Source organism: Mesoplodon mirus (genome assembly GCF_964341445.2).
Source record: "Mesoplodon mirus genome assembly, chromosome: 11".
Classification (NCBI taxonomy): domain Eukaryota; kingdom Metazoa; phylum Chordata; class Mammalia; order Artiodactyla; family Ziphiidae; genus Mesoplodon; species Mesoplodon mirus.
This window is the reverse complement of record NC_138987.1, coordinates 76,056,325-76,073,854: the sequence shown is the minus strand read 5'-3', so window position 1 is coordinate 76,073,854 and position 17,530 is coordinate 76,056,325. Positions and strand designations below refer to the sequence as shown.

The window sequence follows — 17,530 nt, the reverse complement described above, 5'->3', positions numbered from 1 at the left end:
ATATAATTGAAAGTTGCTAAGAAATCTTAAAAGTTCTCATCACAAGAAAAAAAACTGTGTAACTGTGTGTGTTGACAGATGTTAACTAGACTTACTGTGGTATATGCCAATATCAAATCATTGTGCTGTACACCTGAAATTAATATAACGTTATATGTCAATTATATCTCAATTTTAAAAATTACTAACAAGTAGATATTTTTGAAGAGTTATATTTTTCAAAAGGATAAAAGAGCTAAATTTTAGATTAGATAAGCTTTCATTTGAATCTAAGCCTGTAGCTTTTGAAATGGATTCCTTCTATAGTTAGGGCTTGTTTTGCCTCAGAAAATACCCTAAGGCCTTGGGAAACAATGGTTTATTCACTTCTTACCAATCCTACCAGTCAAACAAATTACTGAGCAACTCCAATATGTCTTTCTTGTTCACCACTTTTAATATTGGTCTATTTTCTGCCATGCTAGACATAACTCAAAAGAACGTCTTAGCAATTAAAGATAGTTGTACTTTTTCTCTTAGGAGTTTTGATCCACAACATTCTCCATAGTTAATTATTTTGATAAAGCCCACATAGTGTCACTTCTCAATCATTAAGCCTTAATGTTTAAAAAATTTTCATCAACTTTGAAAGCCACATTATTGTTCAAATAATTTAAGTAAATACACTCAATTTACTCAACTGAATAATTCATTTCATCTGCTTCTAAAGTAAAGCATTCTAGTGTAATGTTTCATTCTTAAAGTATAATATGTTACAAATGGTAGTCCCCAAACTTAAACTGGTGTAAAGAAAAAAAGTGTTACTGCCATTCCAGTTCTACAGGAATCAAGCTAATAACCCACCCACTGCGCACCCTGAGGGGAATTTAGGATGGAGAAAACCAGGAAGCATTCTTTGCTTGGATATACCATCCCCTAGAAAGTTAAGATACCTATCTAAGGAAAAATTTCAGTGACCCCAGATTCTTGAATCTTCCCTACATAGAAAAGCACTAAAATCATTAACTTGAGATGTCTGTCTATTCTTGGTGATTAGCAGTAATCATTCTGTGCTTGATTACATGTTTTTCCCAGCAAAAAAAAGTTCATATATATCTTGGTTCTCCCCTTACCTCTTTGGAGCAGTTCTTCAGGGCTGAGAGGCTGTCTCTCTGGCTTGAGTCCTTAGTAAGGTCCCTGAATAAAACTTATAACTTTTCCTTATGCATTTTTCTTTCAGTAGACAGTGGCAATTAGTTTCTTTTTCATTCTCAATAATTATTTTGCATACTTGGAAATAATTGAATAATTAATTTTTTTGGTTTTATTTACTATCCGTAAAATTGGCTATAGTAGAGCCCATTTTATTTACAGTCAACTAGATATCTCAAACTTAGAATGTCCTTGACTAGCCTACCGATCTCTCCAAAAATTGCTTTACCTATTGTGTCAGTTGATGACAGTTCCATCCTGCCAGTTGGGCAGGCCAAATGTCTGAGTCATTCTTGATTCTCCTTTCTTTCTCTCAAACCTCACGTTTAATCTCTCAGGAAAACTACTTTTTTTTTTTTTTTCAGGAAAACTAATTTTAAAATATATCTGGAATCTAACTATTTCTCACTGCCTCATTTTAAACACCATTATATAGTAACCTCTTAATGAAACCAAGCAGGACCCTATGGGGCTCCTGGGCACTGAAGCCTTTCTGTCCCCCATTTCTTGACTCCAGCCTTCATGACCTTCTCTGTGTTCCAAAGGACAGATTCCAACCGTTGCTAATCCTGGAAGGGAAGGGATGCAAAGACAAGGGAGAGGCAGCCGAGAAACAATAGTGCAGCCTTGGGGAAAAGTCCTGGTTCCACCTCAAGGGATACACAGAACAAGGTCTTTAAGCTTTTTAAGATGTCAGCATTCTTCATACCAGAGAATTCCAACTGAGGCTGCAGGCTGCATTAAAGGAACCAGAGAAACTCATCAAGATTACCTGAGACCAGATTAGAGGAGTGCAGGCCCTACACACACCCTAATCTTATCAGCAACCCCACCCTTGACCCATTTCTATAAAACTCCTTGTCAAATCCTCCTAGGTTGGGACACAGCTTTTTGGGGCAGGTGCCCTCTGTGCCCCCTTTGCCTGTCAAAGCAATACAGCGATTCTTTTACACTTCACCCCAAACTCTGTCTCTGAGATTCAATACAGCACCAGTGCACAGAAGCCGAACTTTCAGCATCACTAACTCTTCTCCCTGTTCCTACCCTGCTCCCACCCTACTTCCCTACATTCTCTACCTAGCAGCCAGTGTGGTGCTGTTGGAATTTAAGCTATATCATATCATCCCTCAACTCAGAGCTCTACAGGAATTTAAATCCTTACAGCACTCCACAGGTTCTGCCTTCTCAGGCCCTCCCTCTGACCTCAATACCTGCTCTGCCTGTTCCTTTGGCTCCAGTCACATTGGCCTCCACTAGTCTCTAGCTTTCTCTCTAGCTGGTAGAATGCTCTTCCCCAAATAATTCCCTCAACTTCTTTAAGTCTTTGTTCAAATCTGAATTTCTCAAAGAGGCCCACTCTGAACACCCTACTTAATACTGCAGTATGCCCTTTTCCCCCACTCCCTACACTCCAGATCCCCTGTGTTGTTCTTTTAGCCCCTCCCCTTTCCTCTTAGCATTTACTACCTTCTGATACCTGGTTTACTTATTATTATTTTTTGTTTCTTATCTTTCCCTTTGTTCATTGATATGGTCAAGTGCATAGAACTTAATAGGTATTCAATAAATATTTGTTGGGATCAAAAAAAAAGTTAAAAAAAATTAAAAACCCTGTGTAGATATGTAAGAATTTCTCTATGATATATGTTTTGGAAATATATATATATGTGTGTAAGTTTGTATATATATATATATATATATATATACACACACACACACACAGAGAGAGAGAGAGAGAAGGGAGGGAGAGATCTTAGCAGTTGTATTAATTTATAATCCCTCTCAAAATGTATTAGTTCACATTGCTTCACAGCCTCAGTGACATTTGGTAATGTCAGATTTTGAAATTTTGGTTAATCTGATGGGGCTGAAGTGGTATTGTGGATTTAATTTGCATTTCTCTGATTATTGGTTAGATTGAACACTTTTTTCTGTTTACATCCTTTGGGCTGCGGGGGCGAAGTAGTAAGTAGAGTTTCAGACATAATGAACCAGAGGTGCTGATAGGACACCTAGGAGATGTCCAGAGAGCATTTGGAAATGTTGACCTCCATAGTGTAAAAGAAAAATCAAAAATGATGAAAGCAAGAGAAAAGAATCATTTTCACTTGTCAGTTATGTCTTTTCATCAGAGTATGCATTGTTTTCCTCTAAGACAGTGTTTCTGACACTTTAGCCATTCATGACCCTCTTGGGATTTTTGTCATATACCATGTAGCATTTGTGCTCTTTTATTTAAAATGTATCATAAACCAGTGAATATACACATTTGGATTGTCTCTCTTGCTGAAATAGATGTCTCCTCTGTGCCTCTAAATTAACTGTGTACCCCGTGCTCTGCTTTATCAACATCTTTAAACTGTCTCCCCGTTAGAATATGAGCTCCTTGATGACACATTTGTGATGACACAAATTTGCCAAGCTCTGTGCAGGTAGTTACTGTGAATATAATTATGATCAAAACAAACATATTCCTTACCCTAACAGGACTCCAGACTTGTGGAAGAGAAAGCTTTATTTCTATAATGCATTTAATATTTTATTGCTGATCTATTATTTAATGCTGCTTATTACTACTTAATAATTATACAATAATTTATTATAAGCACTTTAGAGAAAAAGTACACAGTGCTATGATGCAGTTTAAAAGAGGCATAATTGAGATGGGAAAAGTCGGTGGAGTCATCTCTGAGAAACTGACTGGCTGATACATATCATTTTATTTGCATCTTTCAAGTATCAAAGAAGGAATGTTCACTGAGTAAACTCTAGATGGAAGAGTTATTTTATAACAATCTTTACACACAGAATGATAAAGAACACATTCACTTCTTTGAATATTCTAGTTAGGAATATTGAAATTATTCCTAATATTAAAACTATTTGGGGGGTGGAATATTGTCCTGGTTTACTATTTTGGTATATATTTGTTCTACACAGGAACTTTTTCCTTAAAATGAACAAATGTCACACTTGTGTAAGCCCCTTCCTTTCCAATGGATACTATACTAAGCATCCCACCCCCACCCCCAAGTACGTCTTGGAAAATAGTATCATTTTCATAAAAAGAAGCATTTCATTTTTTCACTGGAATTTTCTTCTTGTTTGTGTTGACAGGGAAAGAGGTAAATTGTTACACCTGTAGCTCATTGTGTGTGTGTGTGTATATATATATACACACACACACACATACACACACGTGTACATATGTGTGTGTATATGTTTTTTTCTCCCTTCTCTGTAAGAATTGATAACTGACACAGAAATGATGAAATCTGGGCCAGTGAGCATCAGGCAGCTGTCAGCTAGCTAAGTTCATAAAAGAGATGAGATTACTGAAAACCAGGGTAAACAGCTCTGGGAAAATGGGGCATGTAATTAGAAGAAGACATGATTCCCCACCCTTTTTCCAGAAGTTAGGAAAAGGGTTTAAAAAAAGAAAAAAGGAGATGATTCTATTTGATTTGTTAAAACATGTATAGTTATATATTCTTTTACCCAGAATGTTAATTGAGAAAAATGATACTGTATTGGTTTTCAAAACTGAAGTAATTCCTGTACTGATTAAATATTTGTGACATATTATATTTTCTCATCTACAGAATTTCTCATCTGTTATGGAAAACCTGTAGATTTTAGTATTTTGGAAATGATCTGTTACTATTCTATTAATTGAGTGGAGGACTTATTAGTAACCAAATGATTTGTGATATATTAATGCTAGGCAACTATTAATGTAGCAGACAATAGTAATAGAACTTCTATAACCACCTTTTGCAGATTTATGATGAGGAGCAGTGCTAATAATGGAAGGAGCTAGAGTCTGGGTACCAGTTATGAAATATTATCAGCCTTGTTACGCCAGGCCAATCACTTAAGCTCTCTGAGACTTCATAGACGTAGGAGGCAAATAATGATCTAACTCAGAGGACTGTAAAGAAAAAATTGCATCTAAGGTCAAATGAGATAAGGTGCTTTTAACTGGGAAGATGCTCTAAGTAGTGCAATATTATCTTACTGTTGTTTGTTGGTTTTTTTGTTGGCTTTTATGTCTAACCTACTAGCTCTGGTTTCTGGTATATCTGTTATCACCCTGTTATTAGAAAATCTGTTTTATAGCAAGCAATGTATGTCTAGGAATTAGTTTCAAATTTAGTGCTTTCCTTTCTCTGTATAGATAAAGAACTGCTATGTTATCTCTAATAGAGTTTAGAATGTCATAGCCATATGTAGATCCATAGATGTTTAATAAAGCCATATTTAAAATCACTTAAAATTAAAAGAACCACTTGAATCTTGGAATGGGATTTCTACAGGACACAGAGTAAATGTCCAAGATAGATAAAAGTCTCTTGGTTAAGGTTCAGTACAAATTTGACAGACCCCTTTACAAAAGGTTGATAATGGTAAAGATTTTTACACCCAGGACACCAGAATTCTTTTGTTAAGGAACAAATATCAGTGAAATACTGAACTCTATTAATTCTTTTTCTACAGTGCCTCCAAAGCCACTACACCTGCAGAATTCACCTTCGTCCAATATACACCAAACCCCCAGGCATAAAGCTTTATCTAGTGCAAAACCAAGGATGGAGGAAGTTAAACCTGCCTCTGCTTCTTGTGTCTCAAAAGAAAAACCCAGTAAGATATCAGATCTCATCAGTCGCTTTGAAGGAGGCAGGTAAGAGCTAACTTACAATGGGAGAAGGCAGAGGGGAAAAGAAAGCTGGTTTTTAAAAAAGTATGATAGAGTTACAGATTTTAAAATTAAAAATAGAGTATTTTATTCCATTAGGTTTGGTAGGCCTTTAGAAAGAGTTAATTTTTAAAATGCTACTCTTGCCCTAATATGAATTCTCATTCATATTATATTATATTATATATTACCTGTGTGCAGTGCTCTGTGCCCCAGCCTTCTCATCACATTGTGTGCTGTGTAGATCTCATTTCCTGTGTATCTGTGTATGTCACTTTGTGTGTTGTTACTCCTTGGGGTCATTCCATTGGTCACTAGATATCTGGGTTGGAAACGCAGGAAGTTGTCTCTGTTTCTTTGCTTCTCACTTCATATGCTTGAATTTAACTCCTGTGGGCCTGTCCCATCTCTTCTTTCTGACCCATTTTATTTAATGTGGGTCTTCTGTATCCATTCAGTCCCTGTTTCCCCTCTCCCCATACCCCTGTACTGTACTAGGTTTGTGAAGAGATACTGGCAATAACAAAATTCATGCTAAATTTCCATTCGTATTTATTAGCTATAATTTTATATTCTTTAGTCCTGACGGTTCACAAAGGTAGCCGAAATGTAGATTTCTCACTTAAAGATAAAAAAAAGCTCACATAAGTTGCTTTTCTACTTATATGACCCTCAATTGTTTTTCCTTAGAATTCCCATCACTGACTTAAATAGAATTTTTAAAAAATTTTATCAGAAGGATTTTTTATGTGTCACCAAAAGTCTGTATATAATTAAACAGTATGTATAACTTCACTCTCATCCTTGAAGCCAAATATTTCCATTCATTCTAGTGTAATATTTGGGAATGGTTTCCCATTAGGTGATTTCAAAAGTTATTTGCAGGATGCATTGTTATTTATGTAATGAATCATAGCTTAGAAATACTTTAAGATCTTCTGGAAATTGTGACCAAGTACAAAACTGCAGTGTCCCTCATTTGTGAGACTGTATTTACTAACAAGTTCTAGAGAAAAGTAGTTTCTGTTCTTAATCAGTTATGGGAACTTGAGTCATAAATATTTAAACTTCAACATCTCCCCCTCAGAAGTAGGATTTTTAATACCTTTGATATCTTAAATTATAGTAATCTTTCCTAGAATGATTTATGTCCATTGAAATTTTTTTTGTTTCTCATGGCAAGTTGATTCAATAGCATGTTTGCAGATTCCCAGGGCCATGTCCAGTGACTGCATAATAAAAGGAGGGGATGGAGCCCTGACCCCTATCCATAGTGCATGCCAGAGCCTGTATCCTCAGATTCGGGCGTAGCTTTGGGAAGCCTCGAATGGGTCAGTATCCGAAAGACTGAGTCCTCTGATCCTCACTATTTTGGTAACCCACTGTTTGTATTCCTCCTCTCCATGCACAAAACATGCAGTTTTTCCATATCAGTTTTTTTCAATATATTTTTCCAAATCAGTTTCTTTCACTCTTTCAGAGTTAACAGATTCAAAGTCATTTTTTGATGCAAAACTTGAAGGTTGGCGCTAAGGAGAGATGTGCTGTAATGTATGGCATTTTAAGCAAAATTGTTCTAAGAGCAGATAGGATGTAATGTGAGCATTTGGGCCAATCTGGTGAAGGGATGTTACCTGTGGCAGAGTCCACTGCCAGTATGAAAAATAATTATATGTTTTTAATGAGGTATTTCCAGTAGGAACAGGCCCTAAAAAGTATGGGTTAGTGTTGCATTGGATCTATATGACTTGAATGGAAGTTTTTATTCCTTGTTCAGTGAGGTCAATGTGCCTGCAGTGTGGCTGTCCGGTTTTACCCCAGTTATTACAGCTTAAACTAGCACTTGGTGGAATAGAGCGAGATTCTGCAGGCTCTGATTTACCACAGTAAATTGACAGGAAGAACCAATGTCTGTTACAGTGGGGTCATGTAAGACCATATGACACTATTAAAACCTTACCCATGCGTCATAGTTTTGCTCTTTGCAATAATCTAAGTAGCTCTGGTTTTTTAATAGGAGTGGTTTGGAGTATGTATTTGGAGCAAGTGAATTTTATTTATTTATTTTTTACTGTGGTTTATTATTCCATTTTTTGTTTTTGTTTTCATTTTTTGAGAGTAAGAGAAACTAGGATTTTTGACCTATGAAAGACTTTAGGATTTTAGAAGGAAGTAAATAACATTTTCTCACAAAACTGAACATTGTTTTTTCCCAAGGACACTGCAAGGCCAACTGTTTCTCCCCATGGTTTGTCATCTACAGGAATCTGCTACTTATTGGTTGAACCACTGCTTTTACTAAACCTTCCCTCCCCACCTTATCCTACACCCCTCCACACACACACACATATCCCCTGGATGTCACTTATTACAGGAAATTTGTACTTGTCATCCAAAGTGGTCCTTTCCAAAAATCCTAAGTAAGTCCAAAGTTTGGTTCAGAGGATCTGCTAAGGATCTTTCCACTGTGTTGCTGGACACTGATGTGTTCAGGAAAAGGAGGACAGTTCGATTCAAAACTTCAAGGGCTTTTGGAGAAATTAGGCCTAAGGTATACGCTCCTAGAAGGCAGATATCAACGGTGGAGTGTGTCACATTTACTTATGACAACCTCCAACTTTTTTTTTTTTTTTTTCCCGGTACGTGGGCCTCTCACTGCTGTGGCCTCTCCCGTTGCGGAGCACAGGCTCCGGACGCACAGGCTCAGCGGCCATGGCTCACGGGCCCAGCCGCTCTGCGGCATGTGGGATCTTCCTGGACCGGGGCACGAACCCGTGTCCCCTGCATCGGCAGGCGGACTCTCAACCACTGCGCCACCAGGGAAGCCCATCCTCCAACTTTTATATGACATTTCCCCCTACCAGATTTTTCCTTTCCTTCCTGTGGTGATAAACTTTACTGCGTCTTTTTTCTTCTCTTATTGCTTTCTTACTGTCAGTCGTTATTCCCTGTTCTGTTCTCCAGTCCAGATCAGCAGTATCTGGGAGGAGTACAGTGAAGGGAGACAGTAACACACATCTCAGCATTGTCCGTGGACCTTTCTGCTGTGCCCTTTCCCCACATCCCTCATGAGCCCTCACCCCATAACCTCTGCTTGTGCTGAGGAAGATGCCAGCCCTGGACTTTCTTCCCACATTGTGTGTGTGGCCTGCTCACCTGTTTCTCACTCCATCCTTCCTGTTCTAGTGTTTTATTATAATGTGGGGTTAAGACTACAGGATTTAGAGTCAGACTGCACGGTTTGAACACGGGCTTTATTATTTGTTAGCCACGTTACATTGGCCCCATTATATAAGTTTCTAAGCCTCAATTTCTCTATTTGTGGGGTCCCTATTTTGGAATTATTATGAGTATGAAACAAGATGATCAATGTAAAGGGCTTAATGTAGTTTCTGGCAGTTAATAAATGTTAGCTGCTATTATTGAATTACTGTCATGGTCACTATCACAGTGAGTTATTCATTGCTCCTCAACTATTTATCGAGCACGGTCACATGTCAAGTGCTGTGCTTAGAGGTGGGGATAAAGCAGAGAACAAGATGAGCACATTTTGTACCGTCACCGAGCATTAGTCTGTTTTAATTTTTTCTCCTCATTAGGTCATAAGAATCTCTTCAAGGCTGAAGTCCAGAGTTTTGTGTTTGTCCTCACTGGAATCCTAGATTAAAGTACTATATAAATATTTCCATAGGAACATTGTTATATATTGGCAGTTAAATTCCAATGTACTATTAGGATTAAGCCTCTTTGAGGTGACATCTGAGCAGAAACCTGAATGATGGGAAGGAGTAAACCACACCATTGACTTGGGGAAGATTGCCCTGGACAGAGAGAATGGCAGCTACAAATACCCTTAGATATGCACATTTGCTTATTGGGGATGGGAACAGCAGATGACTAGTATGACAAGAGCACAGTGAGTGAGGAGAGAATAGCATTTAATGAGGCCAGGGCTAGTGGGGGCCATAGTATATAGAGTCTTATAGGCCATGATCAAGATGCCAGATTTACCTTCAAGTGTTTGGGAAAACCCTGAGAGTTTGATCTTTGTGGCCAACTTGGGAAGACTCGATTGGAGGGGATCTGTGTGGAAGTAGAGAGACAAGTTAGGAGACTATGGAAACATGTGCAATAAAATTTTTGAGAAATGTGTTCTGCTTTCCAAAGAAAAATAACCTTTGTTTCTAACCTATTCATAAATTGAGGGCTAACTATACTTGTTTTTAAAATGTTAAGAAAGTAAAAATCTTGGGATAAGATGGCCTTATTAAATATTTCACACATCTAAGTCTTTACTAACTAGCTATATTAATAAACAGCCCAAGGAAATGTTTTCAACCCTATAGGTAAAGCTCAGGCTTATCATCTTTATTTAAATGTTTAACATCCTAAAAGACTGAGAATTACTCTGGAATATTCTTACCTATGTTTCTAAAACCATCAGAGGGAAAATAAATGTCTTCACTAAATATCCCTAAACAGCTAGAATAAATTTGTTTTTATTCTAGAACTTGTCCGTGCCAACATTTTCATACTTCCTTTGTATTTTATCTTTTAGCTCATTATCAAATTACAGTGATTTGAAAAAAGATTCTGCTGTGAACCTAAATGCGCCTAGAACCCCAGGAAGGCATGGATTGACAACCACACCTCAGCAAAAACTCCTCTCCCAACACTCACCACAGAAGCAGGGAAATGATACAGGTCAATCTCAGGGTGCACAGACTTGTGTGGCTAACGGTATGGTAGCAGCACAAAACCAGATGGAATGTGAGGAGGATAAAGCGGCCACTCTAAGCCCAGATACTCCTATTCAAACTTCTGAACCCTTGCCCGATACAAACTTAGTGAATGGAGAAAGACAGGAAACAGCCACAGACCCTGCATCCCCCCCAACAGATGACTGTGATGAAAATGCTTCTGACAGTAGCTGCAGGACTTTACATGTCGGCCCAGTGCTCCCCCTGGAAGAAGGAAGAGCAGACACAGAAGCCAAGGTACAAGAGAGGGAAGATGGAGAAAGCCCCCTAGAACTGGAACAGCTGGACCAGCACCAAGAGGTGAAGGTAAAGCATAAGTAGGAAGAAGCACTGACTTTTTTTAAAAAATATTTATTTATTTATTTAGGCTGTACCGGGTCTTAGTTGCGGCACGCGGGATCTTCGTTGCAGTATGTTTAGTTGCGGCATACAGGATCTTTAGTTGCGGCATGTGGACTTAGTTGCGGCATGTGAACTCTTAGTTGTGGCATGCATGTGGGATCTAGTTCCCCGATCAGGGATTGAACCCAGGCCCCCTGCACTGGGAGCACAGAGTCTTACCTACTGGACCACCAGGGAAGTCTCAAGCACTGACTGACTATTCCACTATGGTTTGAAAACTATTTTATAGCACTTATGTGATGAATAAGTCAGATCACCCACGCCACTGGTTGAATAGTTTTCAAGCTCTAGCTGATGATGCATGTTTCCCCTACTCTGAGGAGATATTCCACTTTTTCTTCTATGTAATTTCTGTTGATCTCTCTATTATGATTTCAAGATTCAGAAAAGTGTGAAGACTTTGATATAGGAAAACCACAAACATACTGTTTTTACTTACATCGGAAGAAAATGTTATTTGTTGCCCAAATGTTAAGGCTGCATCCCTAATATTTATGGTCTAAGTAACAGGAAATTATATAATCCTGAGTATCATCTTGGTTCAGTAGTTCATTTATAGAAGAAAAAACAGTCCCAGGAAGCTTAAGTGATTTTCCAGGCTCACAGTAAAAACTCAGACCCCTTGTACCCTGACTCTCAGGCCAGTATTGTGTCCTGACTCTCAGGCCGGTATTGTGTCCTGATGCAAGAAGTCACAAGTGTAAATGCCTAATTGCAGGAAATGTCAATGAATGCAGCGGCCATGAGGAATAGACTAGAGAGAGGTGAGACTGTGGCAAACTAGAAGTTAATTTCCTTTCTAATCAGAGCAGCAGTTTGATGAACCACCTGAATGGCATTTCTGAGCTAACAAAGGGCTGATTTGCTGGTGAAATATGTTCATAATCTACCTGTGCTATAGCAGAAACTTTTATACAATTTCAGTAACAAGACCACTGCATTTGTATTCTTTTCATGTCAATATAGTGCTTTGGAAAGATCAATAAATATGGCTTTTACAAAGCACTTGGAATTTCTTGGATCAAAGATGGTATATAAGCATTATCATAGCATTCCCTGGAGTGGGGAGTTGTTTATAATTCTGAAGACAAGCAAAAAGTTTCCATTGTTTAGTCTCTCTTATATATTATAAATAACAATCTTTATAGGAGAGCTGATAATTGAAAATTGGACAATTACAGGAAAATCTGTAAAGGATAAATCCAAGTCCTAAATCTATTTAGAATTTTTTTATGATGCTGTATCTTAAGTGGCACTAACATAGCCAGAAATTCAAAAGGACTGATACTAAAATATTAGAGTAAAAGATGATTGACCGATGTGTTCAGAACTTCAAAGTGAAGTCTGTCTTATAGTTCAATTTACAGTGATCCTGAAAAAAATCACAAATAGGCAAAGAGCCAGTAGTTTATTTTCTTCCAGTTAGTGAATTAATTTTAAATGCTGACTCAAGCAGAGAAAGTTTAAATAAGGAAGTGAGTAGGAGAAAGTGAATCATACTTGGTAAAAATATCTGAAACATTAAAGAAACAGGACTTTGCAAAGTGAATCTCTTTACATCTCGATATAGTAGTAGATTTTAGTGTCTCTGTGTTTAAATCACGGTGAATGGAAAGGAAGTTTAGAACCAAGGAACTCAAGACTCACATCTGTCCTTTTACAGTTGGGATGATGCCACCAGCAAGTATCTGTAAAACAGTAAGAGCTGTTATTTGTTTTTTTTTTTTGCGGTATGTGGGCCTCTCACTATTGTGGCCTCTCCCGTTGCGGAGCACAGGCTCCGGACGCGCAGGCTCAGCGGCCATGGCTCACGGGCCCAGCCGCTCTGCGGCATGTGGGATCTTCCCGGACCGGGGCACGAACCCGTGTCCCCTGCATCGGCAGGCGGACTCTCAACCACTGCGCCACTAAGGAAGCCCAAGAGCTGTTTTTATTAAGGGAAATATTTTAACTGGTGATGATGCCTGTGGTTGCTGGGTACTACTTCTTTTCCCCTGTCATATATTATTATGTATACATTTTCATAGATGAGTCTTCTTTGGTTTGGGAGAGACTTAATAGGGCTTCCTATTAAATTAGTGAGACATGGAATAATACATCTGGTCTTTCTCCTAATGGGCATTTAAGCAGTGGTTGGCACATGCTATATGTGGGAAGAAAAAGGAAATTTTCTCTGCAGAGCTGTTGATCCAAATACCACATGAGTCTCCCATCCAAAAAGGAGTATTAGAATGTAATTTCTTCATGGTGACAATGTGTTCTCTTTTGCTGCTTTACAGTAGCAAGCATTAGTGCTTGTTACATTGCCTTTCCTTGTTCCAAAATGCAAACATAAATGTTAGCAGTGTTAAGGTGATAAGTTTTATGTTAAGTGTATTTTACTACAATTAAAAATAAAAAATAAACTTAAAAAATTTTTTAAGTTAGTAGTACATAGTAGACTAAACAATTGGACCAGGAAATCTTGATGCTACTTCTTGTTCATCCACTAACCAACATTATGACCTTGAACAAATCAATTAAATTCTCTAATTAAAGGGTTCTAAAATTCTTTAGTTGAAGAATATAAACTGAGTCTGATCTTAAGTCTCTCCTTAGTGATAATAATGTAATAATTCTGTGCTGTTGTATGTAGGTATATTCCTTTGTTAGCATAGCCCTCCAGATTGTCAGCTGCTTCTTAAGCCATCTAATGTGTTGAACTTCTAAGACATCATGGAGTATTAGAGTTTCACTATGCAGACAACTGAAAAATAGTTACCTCAGTCTTTATATAACTCGATATAGAGATTTACATCAGAATAGTCTTATTAGCTTTCATTTAAACCAGAATTAAATTTAATGGACATTTCCTGAATTGCGCACCAGGAGTGGAAGAATGAGGGATTGGGGGATGGAAAGTGGGGGTACAATAGAATTGCAAAGATAGTTCAGGAAAGTAGATACATATTAAAATATATCTTGAACAATCATTATTAATAATTGAGTACAGACTTGAAAATAGTCTCAGCTTGTGTAACTCTTTCACTGATTATCTGATGTATTTTGATCAAGAATCACTTACAGTGGTGAATATGGAATACTGTTATTTTTACCATGTAAAAGATAATACCTACCTCATTGAAACTGTTGACTCAACTATACTTTAGCAAAGCAACACTCTTCCAGCGTTTAAACTTTTTGCACCAGTGATCTAAATATAGCCAGACACCTCAAAGTAAGCAGATAATTCTTTAAAATCTCAGAATCAAAGAAAAATGTTAGCACCTTATGATACATTTAGCTTTCAACCACAATGTGTTAATAGTATCTTTAAATTAAGGTTAATCATGTATTACAGCAGATTACAGATTGAAATCTACTAAAAGGAAGATGTTATTGGGTGAGCCAAAAAGTACGTTAGGTTTTTTCCATAACATCTATAAAATATTGTAAGGAAACATACTAAAACCCATAAGTTACAGGAAAGGTAGGGGTCAATGACTATCGTAGTGTGTATGCATGTGCGCGCTCAGGAATGGTACTTGAGGGCATCAGGGGATAACAACAGTATTATAATTCTTGTTTGGCATGATGAATTTGGGTTATCATAAATAGCTTAAACTATATTAGGAGACTCAGGTAAATGGGTTAGAATGAATTTCATTAAAAATAGTTATTTTTTTCTCAGATTTGTAGGCTTCAGTGGGTGAGCTTTAGTAGAAATGCACTATGTTGAATGCTGCATTCATCAATTTGTGCCGTGGAAATGAAAATTTCTCTTCACAGTTTTCACGAGTCTTTTAATATCCAGGTTATATTTCCATGGGTTGATTGGTAGTTTTTTCTGAGATTTATTCAGAGTATTTCCTTCCTCTGTATTTCATACAGCAAGCCAAATATCAGTGTGTAGATATGAACTTTTTAAGACTAACGTTTATATAAATAACGAATCTCTGTTATTGCCAACATAAGCTCAAAGTAGCAATGTATTAAAACTATAATAATAGCAATTTTATCAAGAATGTAAAACAGGGCTTCCCTGGTGGTGCAGTGGTTGAGAGTCCGCCTGCCGATGCAGGGGACACGGATTCGTGCCCCGGTCCGGGAAGATCCCACATGCCGCGGAGCGGCTGGGCCCGTGTGCCATGGCCGCTGAGCCTGCGCGTCCGGAGCCTGTGCTCCGCAACGGGAGAGGCCACAACAGTGAGAGGCCCGCATACTGCAAAAAAAAAAAAAAAAAAAAAGAATGTAAAAGAAGCAGATTTTGAAAAAGTTAATCTTTCCTTTCACCAAAAATGAAAGAAATTATGTAGTGAAGTTGGCAGATAGATGAAGGTGGTGTCCATAATGTAGAGACTTACAGAAACATATATTTTTTTAAAAACGTAAATGTTTATTTCCTGCTTATTTCTGGTTTTTTAATTGCTATTTTACTTATTATATTTTTATATAAGCCTTGAGGGTTTATAACTTTTGAACATACTCAAAAGTTAAGAAAGATAATTATCTCCTAGGGGGAAAAATGACGGAAAAGCACATTCAGAAGTAAGTTTCAGGACTTCCCTGGTGGTGCAGTGGTTAAGAATCTGCCTGCCAATGCAAAGGACAGGGGTTCGAGCCCTGGTCCAGGATGATCCCACATGCCGCAGAGCAACTAAGCATGTGCACAACTACTGAGCCTGCGCTCTAGAGCCCGTGGGCCACAACTACTGAGCCCACATGCCACAACTACTGAAGCCCGCATGCCTAGAGCCCGTTCTCTGCCACAAGAGAAGCCACTGCGGTGAGAAGCCTGCGCACCGCAACGAAGAGTAGCCCCCACTCGCCACAACTAGAGAAAGCCCATGCACAGCAATGAAGATCCAACGCAGCCAAAAATAAAAAAACATATTAATTAATTAATTAATTAATTTTAAAAAAAGAAAGTGAGGCTTGATTTTTAAAAAAAAGTAAATTGCAAACAGAAAACCAGTGGTGTAATACAAGTTAACTCGCTTTTCCTCTTTTTCCTTCAATTTCTCCTCACTAAGTTTAATTGTATTTCTTAAAATTGTTGATTAATTTTATAGGGTATAATATGAGATATCAAAGTTTTCTGAGAGGTAAAACAATGCTTACTTTGCTTATCCATTTCTTATGATGGACTACAAGTCCTTTTTTTATAAAGCTTTATTTTTTAAATTAATTTTTGTTGGAGTATAGTTGATTTACAATGTTGTGTTAGTTTCTGCTGTACAGCAAAGTGAATCAGTTATACATATATCCACTCTTTTTCAGATTCTGTCCCCATATAGATCATTACAGAGTATTGAGTAGAGTTCCCTGTGCTGTACGGTAGGTTCTTATTAGTTATCTATTTTATATATAGTAGTGTGTATATGTCAATCCCAGTCTCCCAATTTATACCCCCCCCATAAAGCTTAAAATTTCTTTTGGTTCACTTCTTGAAAGATAAGGGGACAACTGTTGAGGTCTTGTTAGATTTGAAGGCAAATATTAAATTACACCTCTGTTTCTCCTTTTGCCAAATCAGCTTTAATTCCAACAAAGTGAAAGGCAACATAAGCGAAGAAATTATCCAGCTTTACTAATCGATCTTCCATTGTTGCTAGTATTGTAATGGAAGCTCCAACTAAAGTCGTAGGCATTTTAAAATGATGTGTAGAATAATGGAAAAGTTTCCTCACTAACCATGTAGATAGTTCATAAATGCCTTGAGGGTAGCTTTTCATTATTCACTTAGAACTGATGGGGAACTCGGAAACTTCTTTATGTTGTGGTGACTCCGTTTAGTGTGTTGGAAAGATATAAGAAAGAAATGAGAAAAAGTGTGCTTCAGAGAGCCTGCACCTGAATAAAACCACCTACTGTTCACTTTAAAAATTCAGTATGCAGGCTCACTCTCCTTGGTGCTGGAAACAGAAATGAACAAGGCAAGCCCTTTCCACAAAGCCTCAGTCTGCTGAGGGGAGAAAGACATAAGTAAATCAGCATGATATGGTGCAAAAAGGGCTTGGGAAACAGATGAGAAAACAGCTGTGCCTGGAGGAATGCTGGTGAGGGGCAGGCTGCTGAGAAGCAGCAGAATTGGGCTTGAAGGAGGAGTGGGAGGTGCTGGTGGTCCAGAATAGGCAGGAACAGGGAGGTAGGGAAGAGGAGTGCATCTAGGCTGAGAGCAGGTGTGAGAAGTAGAAACAAGAGGGTAGCTGCCATGTTTAGGGGTTTTCTGGCCTCATAATAGAGGCCAGAAGGGCTAGTGAAATGAGTGTGGGAGTAGAAGGATAGGCTTAAAAAGAAAATGTAAGCTTAGGATAAATTGCAATGGGTTTGTGTGCCTAAGCTGTATTTTTTCCCCTGAAAACAATGGAGACTTTTTTAAAAAAGATGTTTAAAAGTCTGAATAAAAATTAATAATCCTCATAGAAAATCAATAAAATGCAGCAAAGCGTAGAGAATATCACTCATAGTTCCACCACCCAGAGAAAAATGCTTTCATATC

The 17,530-nt window shown here is 37.9% G+C and overlaps 1 protein-coding gene across 3 annotated transcripts in view; it reads left to right on the top strand.

Moving 5' to 3' along the window:
* The window catches only part of FGD4 (FYVE, RhoGEF and PH domain containing 4), a 211,163-nt gene that overhangs the window by 136,425 nt on the left and 57,208 nt on the right, over positions 1–17,530 (top strand). For all 3 annotated transcript variants that reach the window (XM_082636476.1, XM_082636475.1, XM_082636477.1), the window contains exons 3-4: positions 5,689–5,872; positions 10,446–10,953. In XM_082636476.1, the coding sequence (XP_082492602.1) occupies positions 5,689–5,872; positions 10,446–10,953 (692 nt within the window). The remainder of the gene's footprint in view (positions 1–5,688; positions 5,873–10,445; positions 10,954–17,530) is intronic.